Source organism: Microcaecilia unicolor, chromosome 13, assembly GCF_901765095.1.
Source record: "Microcaecilia unicolor chromosome 13, aMicUni1.1, whole genome shotgun sequence".
Classification (NCBI taxonomy): Eukaryota; Metazoa; Chordata; class Amphibia; order Gymnophiona; family Siphonopidae; genus Microcaecilia; species Microcaecilia unicolor.
The window spans coordinates 75,713,731-75,729,160 of record NC_044043.1 but is presented as its reverse complement, the minus strand read 5'-3'; the positions used below and the strand labels follow the sequence as shown (position 1 = coordinate 75,729,160).

The following is a 15,430-nucleotide window of genomic DNA, read 5'->3' as shown; positions in this document are numbered from 1 at the left end:
CCAATCAGGGCACAGCTCATAGCGAACACAACGGATTAAGGCACCAGAATCTCTGAACTACCTTGCCTTTCACTTCTACGGCTGGGACTCCGGTAACAGGAGGGGAGGGTATTAGAGGGGGGTTGCCGATTTTGCAGGGGGGGGGAGCGCAGGACCTTGCTAGCACCCGTTTCATTTGTCCCTGAAACGGGCCTTCATTACTAGTCAATAAAGAAAACTGAGCTACCTACAAAATATGAGGGGGTAATTTTATGAAGTCGTGGCCACATTCATGCACAAGAACAAAATAATCCCAATGCTTATCTTATAATATCTTTCTTCAGTTCAGTCTTTATTCAACATTGACCGACTGACCGACATGGGCCATGTTTATTATTTTATTTATTTTATTTGTTACATTTGTATCCCACATTTTCCCACCTATTTGCAGGCTCAATGTGGCTTACATAGTACCGTTACAGCATATGCCAGTTCCGGTATGAACAAATACAAGGTGATATTAAGGTAGAATGAGGTTCGTGCATGGTAAATACATTAGGGGAACTTAGTGAGGAAGAGTTAGGTTGTGTCCATTGTGGTCTTTGGTTACGTTGTGTCGCAGGTGACCAGGTTTTTTTATGTTGGGTCGGTGGGGTATGCCTTTCTGAACAGGTTTGTTTTCAGTGCTTTCCGGAAATTTAGATGGTCGAGCGTAGTTTTTACTACTTTTGGCAGTGTGTTCCATAGCTGTGCGCTTAAGTAGGAAAAGCTGGATGCATAAATAGATTTGTATTTGAGTCCTTTGCTGCTTGGGTAGTGGAGGTTTAGGTATGATCGCGCTGATTTTGTAGTGTTTCTGGTTGGCAGGTCGATGAGGTCTGTCATGTATCCTGGGGCTTCGCCGTAAACAATTTTATGAACTGTCATGCAGATTTTGAAAGCAATACGTTATTTGATTGGAAGCCAGTGCAGTTTTTCTCTGAGGGGTTTGGCGCTGTCAAAACGCGTTTTTCCAAATATGAGTCTAGCTGCTGTGTTTTGGGCGGTCTGCAGTTTATTTGTTCTTTGCATCCCGCGTAGATTCCATTGCAATAGTCTGCGTGGCTTAATACCATTGATTGTACCAGGTTGCAAAATATTTCCCTTGGGAAGAATGGTTTCACGCGTTTGAGTTTCCACATTGAGAAAAACATTTTCTTATGGTGGATTTCGCTTGGGTCTCTAGTGAGAGGTTCCGGTCAATTGTTACTCCCAGAATTTTCAGGCTATCTGAGATAGGGAGGGTGTAACCTGGGGTGTTAATGTTAGTGGGTTTGTATGTATTGTATTGGGATGAAATGATGAGGCAATGTGTATTTTCTGTGTTGAGTTTTAGTTGGAATGCATTTGCCCATGAGTTCATGATGTTTCGGAACTGCATCAGGGACAGTCTTCATATGACGTCTCTCTCAAGTTTATCTTGCTCTGATAAAATTTTCCAGGCCTTAGCCACATACTGAACATGTCAGTGAGAATCCTGCACAGTAACAATAATTCCACTGGATAACTCCATCTACAGCGGATTTGCTCTTGTCTCAGGAAAGCTGTTAGCCACTTATGCTTTTGTAAAGTAACGGGAGAAAGGTCCAGATAAATTATGATCATGGTGCCCTTTCATTTAATCTGGCCCTTGGCTTGAGCCGCCGCTAGCAATCTCTCCTTCACCACAAAGTTGTAGCGGCAGGCAATAATATCATGGGCCTGATGTTCTCTGCATGGTCCTAGGTCTTATGCATCTGATCAATTTTGATAACTGTAGTAGCTCCATCCTGTCCATCTGAGCCCAGGATGGCCCTAGCTAAGTCTTGAACAACCATTGCACAAGTTGGTGAAAGCAGATTCCTCTGGAACCCTACGCATTCTAATGTTGTTGCATCGGGATTTGTTTTTCAAGTCTTTGGCCTTGTCCCAAAAAGCCTGAATATCTTTACTCGATCCATCACAGGCAAATTTCACTGAGTCTAGCAGGACCTTGCACGTGGCTATCAGCTGCCTTCTGCCTCTCATGAAGGGTGCTAATCTCTTGCTTGATGTCATCAACAGCAGTTTTTATGTCTTGTCTTAAGGGACGGGAGAATGCTTTCTTAAGATCCAGCATCCACTTGCTAATTCGGCATGAGGTGTAAGAGTTGAGCGTTCAGAATCTGTACTACAATCGGCCTCTGACTGCTCAGAGAGCACCTGCGCCATCTTGACACTCCTGACTCCCTCGATTGACAAATCAGCACCACTTCCGCCACAATCAAAACATCTGCTTGCACTGTCACCATCAATTACAGCTAGATGATCCAGTAGAGACTCTCCAGAACTGACTGTGATGTCTGATGTCAGTTAATGGGTAAGATAGCTTCAATTCAGAAACTAATGGGATGGAACCCTTCACCTATGCAGCCATACAGGACGCCAATATTACATCCTCCTCAGCAGGAGCCATTTCTGACTGGTTAAATCACTTTGAATGTTGACCCGATCCATATTAAGTACAATCACAAACAACAAAAACAATAAATGAATGTCATCACTGTGTCAACCCATAGTAATCTGCTCCCAAACAGTAAAAATATCTCCAAACAATATCACACATACAAATGAAAGTCACAGTAACTACTCTTCCTAGATCTACCATTATTACGCCCTCTAGCACCATAGTCAGCCACCAGACAACTCAAACATGTCTAAATGCTTGTATGAATAAATAGGCCTTATGTTTCTGCCTGAATTTGGTCTCCATGTCAATCTTTCTTCCAGCCATCTGTTGCAAAGTAGCCAGGAAGCATGGTTGTCTCTCTCCAGCCCACCACCATTGCCCTTATGTCCACTGAGACATGTGCCAAAGTATGGCTATCATCCAACACCTATGTATGCTGCAGATCACACCTGTACCCCGATGCTGGTACACCCCATTATACCTACAGACTGTCCCTGCCTCATCTACCTGCCACCAGTGTGATATCAGGGAGAGGCTGATGTGTGTAGCATTGTGACGGGTCCAAATATTACTGGTGAAATGTACACTACCCTCTGCCTTGATCCGATATTGCAAGGAAAGCACAGCACCGATTATAAAGGCTGGGGATCACTCGCCTACTAAATAGTATCCTGGAGAGTACTTGACAGTTGAGGCTAAGAACCCATGTTCTCAATCACCTACAGAAGGGGTTAGTCACCAGGGCGATCATTTTCATGATGTAAAGTGTCATCACCTTCAATTTTGCCATACGCTTGTCTTGAGTCAAACCCCACATCATCATCTCTATGATGACTTACTTAGATGGGTGTTGGGGCTGCTCACCTGCCACCTCATTGGAAGAACAGGCTAGGGGCTCAGCTCTTTTCTGTGGAAAGCATAAGAAATGATCTACAAAACTTAGAAGTATGGCCAGTTAAGTTTAATGTGAAAAAATGTAGAGTGATGCATATGGGGTGCAGAAATCCAAAGAAACTGTATGCAGTACATAAGTAATGCCATACTGGGAAAAGACCAAGGGTCCATCGAGCCCAGCATCCTGTCCACGACAGCGGCCAATCCAGGCCAAGGGCACCTGGCAAGCTTCCCAAATGTACAAACATTCTATACATGTTATTCCTGGAATTTTGGGTTTTTCCAAGTCCGTTTAGTAGCGGTTTATGGACTTGTCCTTTAGGAAACCGTCCAACCCCTTTTTAAACTCTGCTAAGCTAACCGCCTTCACCACATTCTCTGGCAATGAATTCCAGAGTTTAATTACACGTTGGGTGAAGAAAAATTTTCTCCGATTTGTTTTAAATATACTACACTGTAGTTTAATCGCATGCCCCCCCCTAGTCCTAGTATTTTTGGAAAGCGTGAACAGACGCTTCACATCCACCTGTTCCACTCCACTCATTATTTTATATACCTCTATCATGTCTCCCCTCAGCCGTCTCTTCTCCAAACTGAATAGCCCTAGCCTCCTTAGTCTTTCTTCATAGGGAAGTCGTCCCATCCCAGTAGAAGGAGAGAGACTGGTGTGCAAGGACAAGGAAAAGGACCTCAAGGAGATACTGTCTGAAGCTCTCAAGTTGATAAAACAAAATGCAGTGGTCATGGCCAGAAAGGTGCTATACTGCATTGAAAAGGGTGTAACCTGCAAAGAGAAGGAGGTGTTAAAGTCCCTGTATAATATGTTACTGAGACTGCACTCGGAGTACTATGTTCAGTTTTGGAGACCATATCTTGCCAAGAACATATGCAGTTCAGAGGAGAGTAACCAAAACGGCATGGGGTCTCTACATGAAAACATGTAAAAGACCTGAAGCTTTGAAAGTTCATATCCTGGAGGAGAAGAGGGACAGGAGAGATGTGATACAGACATTTAGACACTTGAACGATATGTGAGCATACGTTTTCCAAAGAAGGGGAGGCTCTAGAACTAGGAAGACGTGAAAAGAATCTGCGAGGGAAACTGAAATGCAATATCAGGAAATCATTTTTCACAGAGAGGTTGGAGGATGCCTGGAATGCTTTTTGTGGAAGGTAGTGGGATGAAAATGGTGATCAAATGAGGAGAGAGAGAGAGATGGCAGTGACATTGGAGAGCAGGGTGAGTGAGGCACATGAAGGGATGGTGAGACAAGATAGAAGGGTTGGGACTCAGGAGAAAGGGTAGCCTAAGTGCCACCTTACTGTCATGCTGCCCCACCATCTCTTCCATGTGCCTTGCTCACCTGTACCCTCCCATATCACTCCCCTCCCTGTCTCCTGTGCTCTCTCTCTCTCTCTCTCTCTCTCTCTTCCTCTCTCTCTCTCTCTCTCTCTCTCTCGCATTCTGTCTGTTCCTTTCTCACCTCTTAGCAAATGTTGGAGGGGAGGGGGTGCCTAGAGGAGAGTCACTTGCAGCCTAAAATCATCCATCCACTGCTCTGTGCAGGTACCAGGATCAAGTCCCTTAACAGACTTTAGAAAGCTGGTTCCACCTCTATGTGTGTGTGTGGCAAGGGGTATATATACATAATTTTCTCCAAGTGCAGCTTTCTAAAACTGTTGTTCCCTCTGGGAGTGGAGGGACCTGAACATATGAACATAAGTGTTGCCATACTGGGACAGACCAAAGGTTCATCAAGACCAGCATCCTGTTTCCAACAGTGGCCAATCCAGGTTGCAAGTACCTGGCAAAATCCCAAAACAGTACAACACATTTTATGCTGCTTATCCTAGAAATAAGCAGTGGATTTTCCCCAAATCCATCTTAATAATGGCTTATGGACTTTTCTTTTAGGAAGTTATCCAAACCTTTTTTAAACCTTGCTAACTGGCAATAAATTCCAGAGTTTAATTACATGTTGAGTGAAAAACTATGGAATGCATTACTAAAAGCTGTAAAAACTACGCCCGACCACCTAAATTTTCGAAAAGCACTAAAGACAGACCTGTTCAGAAGAGCATACCCCACCGACCCAATATAATAATACCTGGACACCTGCAACAAAATGTAACCAAAGACTGTAACGGACATTACTGGACATGAAAAGAATCTGCGAGGGAAACTGAAATGCAATATCAGGAAATCATTTTTCACAGAGAGGTTGGAGGATGCCTGGAATGCTTTTTGTGGAAGGTAGTGGGATGAAAATGGTGATCAAATGAGGAGAGAGAGAGAGATGGCAGTGACATTGGAGAGCAGGGTGAGTGAGGCACATGAAGGGATGGTGAGACAAGATAGAAGGGTTGGGACTCAGGAGAAAGGGTAGCCTAAGTGCCACCTTACTGTCATGCTGCCCCACCATCTCTTCCATGTGCCTTGCTCACCTGTACCCTCCCATATCACTCCCATCACTCCCCTCCCTGTCTCCTTCCTTCCTTCCTTCCTTCCTTCTCTCTCTCTCTCTCTCTCGCATTCTGTCTGTTCCTTTCTCACCTCTTAGCAAATGTTGGAGGGGAGGGGGTGCCTAGAGGAGAGTCACTTGCAGCCTAAAATCATCCATCCACTGCTCTGTGCAGGTACCAGGATCAAGTCCCTTAACAGACTTTAGAAAGCTGGTTCCACCTCTATGTGTGTGTGTGGCAAGGGGTATATATACATAATTTTCTCCAAGTGCAGCTTTCTAAAACTGTTGTTCCCTCTGGGAGTGGAGGGACCTGAACATATGAACATAAGTGTTGCCATACTGGGACAGACCAAAGGTTCATCAAGACCAGCATCCTGTTTCCAACAGTGGCCAATCCAGGTTGCAAGTACCTGGCAAAATCCCAAAACAGTACAACACATTTTATGCTGCTTATCCTAGAAATAAGCAGTGGATTTTCCCCAAATCCATCTTAATAATGGCTTATGGACTTTTCTTTTAGGAAGTTATCCAAACCTTTTTTAAACCTTGCTAACTGGCAATGAATTCCAGAGTTTAATTACATGTTGAGTGAAAAACTATGGAATGCATTACTAAAAGCTGTAAAAACTACGCCCGACCACCTAAATTTTCGAAAAGCACTAAAGACAGACCTGTTCAGAAGAGCATACCCCACCGACCCAATATAATAATACCTGGACACCTGCAACAAAATGTAACCAAAGACTGTAACGGACATTACTGGACTCTTCTTCCCCCCTTTCCCTCCCTAAGTTCCCTCCAATTGTACCTACCATACATGTACCCAGGGGTGTGCTGGTAAATTTTTAACAACAGGCTCTTTCTCCGGACGTAGCCAGCTCTGCAGTTGGAAGGGCCAGGGGTGGCCGGGGTGGGGGAGCAACACTTGCCTCTCTCTCCTCCTTCCCTTCGTGCAGGCACGCTAGGCATACCTTTGCTGGCAGCCAATAAATGGACTGCCACCACTCCCAACATCTTGCTCTGAGCAGCATGCTGGAACTTCTCTCACATGCCCGAGAAGTCCCAGCCTGCTGCCCAGAGCCGGGGAGCAGCAGTAGTCTATTTACTTGGCTGGCAGGGCTCAGCATCCCCACCAGCAAAGTAAAAGATAATTCAGCAGGGGGCCCAAGCCCACATTTTGGGAGCCAGTTGTTAAAGTAGCCATGGAGGGCCCTACTTTAACAACCGGCTCCCAAAATTCTTAAAAACTTAACAACCGGCTCTTGCGAGCCTGTGAGAGCCTGCTCCAGCACACCACTGCATGTACCTCACTTTGTATTCATTCATACTATGTATTTGTTCAGATCGGAATCGGCTAACACCGTTAACAGTTATATGTAAGCCATATTGAGGCTGCAAAAAGGTGGGAAAATGTGGGATACAAATGTAACAAATAATAATAATAATAATACACCTGATCCTCCCCCTCCCCTCCCCATCTCCACTGTTACCAGAAATTAGTGGGCACAAGGATGAGGTCAAATCAGGATGTGCACTTACGGCCCTTCGGCTTCTGTGATGCCGGAGGGAGAATGTGAGTCCCTGCACTCATTTTCTACTGATAACAGCAGAGGTGGATCTATAGGACCCACCCCCCAGCTCTGCCAGGTCCAGGTGGAGGTTTGTGAAATTGAAAGAGGGCAGGCCAAAGCCTACTGTACCTACAGAATTGGGAAAACCAGGCCTGCTGTACGGTACTCAATTACATGAGGGTTGACTCACGACAAATGTTTAAAAATCTGCTATTATTAAAAGCGAATTTTAAATTCTCTTTTGTCCACAGGATGGCAGTAAGTGACTGAAATAAAAAGGAATTTGCTCGCCATAGTGATAAATGTAACTACCTCTCATAACAATAATTTGCACCTGTAAGAACAGGTTCTACAAAGGAATCTGTTTACAGAGACATATCCAAAACCTTCATGTTCTGAAAAACAAAAACTTACCAAGATTGAGAATATCTTTTTGTAGAACGGCATCGCGTGTACAAGGAAACATGGTCAGCACTGCTGTGGACACTGGACTCGTCCTGCCAGCACAGTCATTTCAGAAGTGAAAAAAGGCACACATCCAGAGATCTTTCTCCTATGAAATACTTCTCTTCTTATGCTAGAAACCTGGCAGCCACCTTACTTGAGATTTCAGGGGGCAAAAGTTTCCTGTAACCTGCAGTATCCACAATCCAACTGCGCCTCTGGGAGCGCAAGTGAGCCTGGTGCAAGGTACAAACAGTTTCTCTCAAACCATGTCGATCCTGCCTGGTACAACAAAACGAAGAGACATCCAAGATACAGGAAAGTAAAAGCCTGGGGAGGAGGGAGAGGGGTATCCTTCACAGATCTGCGCAAATGGATCGTTTGTAATCCTTGTTTTCAGATTATGTCTTCATGCATTTGTTCAGGAAATAGAGTTCTGGATTTTACTCCGACGCGGATGAAGCAGGTAGACGCATTTCGAAAGTGCAACTGAAACTGAAAGCACAAATCCACACATTCGTCACAACAAGCTGCAGTGGGATCAAAGTCTACTGATTGCACTAACCACTAGGCTACTCCTAGTAGCAGCATAAGAAGAAAAAAACATGCTGGACATCACAGGCACCTGGTATAAGGCTTGGGAAGGCTTTAAGCAGACCCCACAACAAGCCTTCTCATGGTAGGATGCAGAGCTGCACAACACAACAGGAAAGATAGAGCAAGAATCCATTAGTGTTACAGCCTGTGGGACCTGTCATCTTCTTCGGATTTCTGCACCGATGCAAAGTATTGCTGTATGCAGTGTTGATTTCATGAGGTTTCCAGTTCAGTGTGTTTGCCTTCATATCTCTATTACTGTAGTCCCTTGTTTCATATTGTTGAGGGTCTGTCTGGGTTTCACGCATTTATTTGGATTTATTTACCGCCTTTTTGAAGGAATTCGCTCAAGGCTGTGTACAGTAACAATAGATCAAACATAAGCAATAGGCAATTACAACAGTAAAAATATTCAACTAACATTACAAAGTATGGCATGGTATTCTACTTTCAATGTCAACATAATGTGTAATAGACCCTGTAGCACTATAGAAATGATAAATAGTAGTAATAGAACATTATAATTGATAGTGAAGGGTAGGGCAAAGTTGTAACTGTGTGATATTCATGTGACTAGAGTGATTTTCTTCTAGCATGTATCTTGTTGCAGTCCTGTTTGTTTATTGGGTGGTGTCTTACAGCCCACCCACTGCAATGTTTTATTTATTTGTTTGTATTTTATTCACACCTTTTTCAGTAGCAGCTCAAGGTGAATTACATTCAGGTACACTGGGTATTTTTCTGTCCCTGGAGGGCTCACAATCTAAGTTTGTACCTGAGGCAATAGAGGGTTAAGTGACTTGCCCAAGATCACAAGGAGCAACAGTGGGATTTGAATTGGCCACCTCTGGATTGCAAAACCAGTGCTCTAACCACTAGGCCACTCCTCCACTACCAATATTCCATCTAGAATAGTAGCAACATTCCAGAATCTCAAAAAGTGGCAACATTCCATGTAGAATCCTCAATAGTAGTAACATTCCATATATTTGTTTATTTAGATTTTGCTCACACCTTTTTCAGTAGTAGCTCAAGGTGAGTTACATTCAGGTACACTGGATATTTTTCTGTCCCAGGAGGGCTCACAATCTAAGTTTTTAACTGAGGCAATGGCGGGTTAAGTGACTTGTCCAAGATCACAAGGAGCAACAGTGGGATTTGAACTGGCCACCTCTGGATGTCCAGGCTTGTGCTCTAACCACTAGGCCACTCCTCCATTCTGATGCTGCCTTTTCATGTACAAGGTTGTTGCTCTTTGAATCCTCAGAGTTAGTGCTATTATGGTACAGTAAGGTTCTGAGTGTGTGTTTACACAAGTTTGTGCATAGTGTTTTGCAGTGGAGGGACTGTGTGTTGGCCTTACTGAGGTCGATCTATACACAGAAGAACAAAAACCCTCGTAGAGTTGCATTTTCAATTTTGCATTTTCAGTTTTCAAATCACACAGGCCTTACTGAGGTGACATCAACACTTTAATTTAATTTTAGTTTGTCATAACATCAGACATGGTTTTAGAATATTTTGCAGGACCTGATGTTTAATTGTGCCATAGATGTGTATGTGGTTTAGTGCTGGTTAAGTGCTTCAAATAATTGAGTTTAAAATATATGTCATTTATAATATGTAAATCCATTTTTACATTCACATGACGGCATTACTTGTCAATAACAGGCAGCCCTTCCTTAGGACTCAGTCTCTTCTCCACCATGACAAATTGTATACACTGAATGCACTGCGAGAAAACCCGCACTAGCTAGCCTTCAATCTCACTAACTAGGGTGTTTGGGATGGACCACCCTTAGCATCTCTGCACTCTGGTCCAGCATCTTCCTTCCCTCTCCTTTTACTTTGCTGTTGTCAGACAGTTATCAATATAGGGCCTGCCCCTGACCCCACCCCTTTGTCTCCCCAAATTGTTGGGCCAATGACCACCTTTGCTGGTCATCAAGGGGGCAGGAAAGGATGGAGACATATGCTAGAGATCATAGGGGAAAGAAGAAAAGTGAGACTTTCCTGGAAATCATTGCGGGGGGGGGGGGGGGGGGGGAAGAAGGCAGGAGAGAGAAGCTGGAAAGTACCCATTGTGGTACTACATTTCTTTGTTGGAAAAATTTCTTTTGGAAAAAAAATAATTTTTGGTTAAGGCAATGGTGGCTAATGGAAGAATGGATGACCAAATGACTCCCACATGAGAAGTAGTGACAAAAGTAGTCTTTTATTGATTCACCAAGAAGAGACCCAACACGGGGCCATATTTTGGCAGACGAAACCGCCTGCCTCAGGGGTTACAAAACCACTTCCTGTTCTTCAAACACTACATACGCGGTTTTTATGTGGAAAGGCAAAAGAGTGCTTGTACTATGTAAAGCAAATACAACAGGAGCACTGTCAGCAAATGGACAGTGATCTCAAAAAACGCCAGCATAATAACGGTATCGAGTCTCTTCTTGGTGCTTCAATAAAAGACTACTTTTGTCACTACTCCTCATGTAGAAGTCATTGGGTCATCCCCTAATTTCCTGTCTTGGAAATTTGTAGGGGTTGTTTCCTGTTTTTGCTTTTTACATTGGCGAATGTAAGAATTAAATGATTTGATATTCTGCGAAGATCGATTTCTCAGTGTGCCTTCAATGATTAACAATGCTTCGGTGTGTGGGATGTTGGTGTAGAGAAAGTCGATGTATAAAGTAACAAGTACAATGTCTGAGAGATCACCGTCAAAAGCGTCAAGGAGGTTAATCATGTGAGCTAAATCTCTCATGAAAGATTCAATGGGATGTATGGCCTCAGAAAGAAATCAACAAATATTGAAAGTGGTTTGAGTACAGAATCATTAGCAGAAATTATCGGTCTCCCGGGTGGATTTGATATGAATTTGTGAACCTTAGGTAATGGTATCATTAGTTACTATAAGAAAGCCTCTTTCTTTTGATGTGATGTATCTGGCCCACTGCAAAAATTTCATGCTTTATGGTTGGATCTTTGTGTAGAGAACATAGTATTCTTTGTCATAAATCTGTCTCTCAACCTCTTTATATACATGGGTTGACCGTATTGAGTCTTTCCCCTTTATGCCACCATTATTTGTAGTTGAGTGAGAACATTGAGTTAGGAGTTAAAAGCAGCCTCAAAAAGTTGGGGTTTTAGCCTAGCTTTGAAGACGGCCAGAGCTGGAGTTTGACATACTGATTCAGGAAGTCTATTCCAGGGGTATGGTAGAGCAAGATAAAAGGAACAGAGTTGGCAGTGGAGGAGAAGGGTACAGATAAGAGAGAGTTACCCAATCAACTGAATTCCCAGGGAGGACTGTAGGGAGAGATGAGTGGAGAGGTACTGAGGAGCTGCAGAGTGAATGCACTTGTAAGTCAATAAGTTTGGACTATATGCAGAAACGGATAGGGAGACAATGAACTGGCCTGAGAAGAGGACTCACAGTAGAAGCCACACACTGAAACATCTACGCAAGGCTCTACTGCGAGCTTATGAGCATCGGCCCCTGAGTGATAATAGAACGTTCTCCTCTGTAGATGTTCTGTGCAGTCTGAGTCTCGCTAAAGGGCTATCAGGCCAATCACTTCTGTCATGACTGTATGCATGATTTTCTTTGGCTGTTAGAACTTGCATTAAAGTTGAAATTATTCTCTACAGGTCAACTGGGAGTTATAAAAAGGTTCATTTCCCAAGGTGATTCCCTAGCTGCTGCCCCACTTCCAGTTGTCAAAAGATAACTAGAATAGTGAGTTTCCCTACACTGACTACATAAGTTGTAAGTTACCTACACTGACTACATAGTTTGTAACCTTTAGATTGTAAGCTCTCTTGAGCAGGGACTATCCTTCCCCATGTTAAACGTACAGCGCTGCGTAACCCTGGCAGCGCTATAGAAATGCTAAGTAGTAGTAGTAGTAAATAAGAAGCAGGCAGGATAAATCATGTAATATGAAGATATTTTTTATTATCCCACTGTGGAACCCCACCCCCACCCCAGAAAGTCAGCTACACAGTAGTCCTGCAGAAACTGGAATCTAATATAATAAAACGCACCCTCAACGTTCTGAGGACAACGTTCTGAAGCCATCTGACGTCACTCCCAAGCTGAAGGATTCGTGGTGTGAAGCCTTCAAGCCAGCCAGCCGTCTCTGCCCCGCCCTCGCGTCAAACGTCATGACGTCGAGGGCGGAAAAAAAAACTAACAAATCCGGTAGCGAAGCGTCAGGGAAGGAGGCGGCGCTCCCGATGTCTAGCCTGCCCTTCGCTGTGTTCCGCCTTCTTCTGACGTCAAGGATGACGTCAAAAGAAGGCGGAACACAGTGAAGGGAAGGCTAGACGTCGGGAGCGCCGCCTCCTTCCTTGACACTTCGCTACCGGAACCGCCACGGAGGTAAATTTAAAAAGAAGAAAAAAACCAAAAAGGGATGTTGGGGGGAGAGAAGAGGGTGGCCAGTAAAGTAGAACAATGGGAGCGGGAGGGCAGGGGAGAAACGACAGCATGGATGCGAAGGGGGGGCATGGATGCGAAGGGGGGGGGAGAAGAGGGCAGGCCAGGCTGGGACATGGGAGAGAGAGGAGCATGGATGCGAGGGGGGGTCATGGAAGGGAGAGAGGGGACTTGCGGGAAAAGGATGAATGGAGGCGGCAGGGGACAGAGGAGCATGGATGGGCATGGATTGGGAGGGCAGGACTCAGGGAGAGAGGGGAATTGCTGGATACGGATGAATGGAGGGGACAGATGGGCATGGATGGATATGGATTGCAGGGCAGGCCTCAGGGAGAGAGGGGAATTGCTGGATAGGGATGAATGGAGGGGCCAGGTGACAGAGGAGCATGGATGGGCATGGATTGGAAGGGCAGGACTCAGGGAGAGGGGAATTGCTGGATAGGGATGAATGGAGGGGACAGATGGGCATGGATGGATATGGATTGCAGGGCAGGGCTCAGGGAGAGAGGGGAATTGCTGGATAGGGATGACTGGAGGGGACAGGTGACAGAGGAGCATGGATGGGCATGGATTGGGAGGGCAGGGCTCACACTCTCTCTCTCATATACAATGTCTTTCTGAATCTCACTCTCACACACTCTGTGTCACACTGTATCACATTCACTCTCTATGTGCCACACAGTCACTCACACACTCGCTTGGTCTCATACACTCACTCTCACAGAGAATCTGTGTCTCACACACACTCTCTCTCTCTCGCCCACACACACACACACTCTCTCTCACACTGTGTCTCACATACACACTTGCACACACTCTCATTCTCACACAAACACACTCACACCCAGACTCACTCTCTCTCTCACACACTCACACTTTCACTCTGACTCTCAAACAGTCACTCTCACATACACTCTCCCAAACATACACACTCCGAGGAAAACCTTGCTAGCGCCCGTTTCATTTGTGTCAGAAACGGGCCTTTTTTACTAGTTTTGTATAAAGAGCTGGAAACAAACTGCAAACAAGCCAAACGTTAAGCAACAGAAAACAAATCATTCAAAAGGTAAAAGAAAGGAATCAATGTTGATCAAAATGAGGCAGTTTGAGGCCGTTTTCTAATACATAGGGAAAAAATACCACGTGGCTAAGAGCACTCAGTAGTCACATGGAGCTCAGCTGATAATGCACCACAATCAAAGAAAAAAAATAAGTTTCCAAGCAGAACTAATGAAACATATAAATTTGTAAAAAAAAAAAAAAAACCCTTTGGAATCGTCTAGAATCCCTTGACAAGCATGGAAAAGTACAGTAAGCACAAAAAATTAATAGGGGATATACACATGGGCACAGTCATGTGATCTCATAAGACTTCTTACCTTTGGAAAGTAGCCTAAAAATCTCCATTTGTCTTCTGAGAGGAAACATGAGAATATTTAGGTTCTATTAAATATATATATATATATATACATATATATATATATATATATATATATACATATACACATATATATATATATACACACACACAATTCTACGTACGTCAGGCTCAGTCTCTGGCTGTAAGTCTAGGCTTAAAGCCCACCTCTTTGCTACTGCTTTCGACTCCTAACCATGACTCTCTTACTCAATACCCTCACTTATCACCCCTACCACTGCAATTTCCCCACCCCTAGCTGTCTGTTCATCTGTCCAATTTAGATTGTAAGCTCTGTTGAGCAGGGACTGTCTTTTCATGTTCATTTGTACAGCGCTGCGTAAATCTAGAAGCGCTATAGAAATGTTTAATAGTAGTAGTAGTAGGTTCAATGCTAAATATTGGTTGCACTGCAATCATTACCTTCAACAAGCAACCGTTGCAATTAAAATACAAATCTTTATTAAATATACAATATCAAAATATTCCAATTAACATCTAGTATCATCCATACACTCTCTCATTCATAAATCCCCTACTTAAAAATCACTTTACATAATACATAACTTAACTTCTATTAGACCACTTGAACTGTAGTCATTTGTTGAATATTTATAGCAAGTCAGGGTAGCTCATCAGTCACATAATGTCTTTAATTGGGTCCAAGGCCTAGCTCACATGGTCAGCCATATGCTTGATTTAATTTTTATGAATAAGGTTTTGTTAGGTGGTCTGTTGAATTTCTCATGCTGACCACTACCCTTGGCAGGTCATCACAGATTGCATTTTGATCTATATTTGCCTTTGAGATTGTCCTGCTATCATTGTCCTCTTACTAAATATTTGAAAGGTATTAATCCGCAAACGAACCTTTTCCGGAGAGGGGAAGGCGGTAGAACTAGAGGACATGAAATGAAATTGAAGGGGGGCAGACTCAAGAAAAATGTCAGGAAGTAATTTTTTCACGGAGAGAGTGGTGGATGCTTGGAATGCCCTCCCGTGGGAGGTGGTGGAGAGGAAAACGGTAACGGAATTCAAACATGCGTGGGATAAACATAAAGGAATCCTGCTCAGAAGGAAGGGATCCCCAGAAACTTAGCCGGTGGTGGGAGGCAGGGCTGGTGGTTGGGAGGTGGGGATAGTGCTGGGCAGACTTAT

General features: G+C 44.0%; 1 protein-coding gene across 1 annotated transcript in view; it reads right to left on the bottom strand.

Annotated features, from left to right (window-relative positions):
* Nucleotides 1-8,655, bottom strand: part of TNFRSF14 (TNF receptor superfamily member 14) — a 188,578-nt gene extending 179,923 nt beyond the window's left edge. The window contains exon 1 of the mRNA XM_030186187.1: nt 7,791-8,655. Coding sequence (XP_030042047.1) covers nt 7,791-7,823 — 33 coding nt within the window. The 5' untranslated portion in view covers nt 7,824-8,655. The remainder of the gene's footprint in view (nt 1-7,790) is intronic.
* Nucleotides 8,656-15,430: the final 6,775 nt, after the last annotated feature.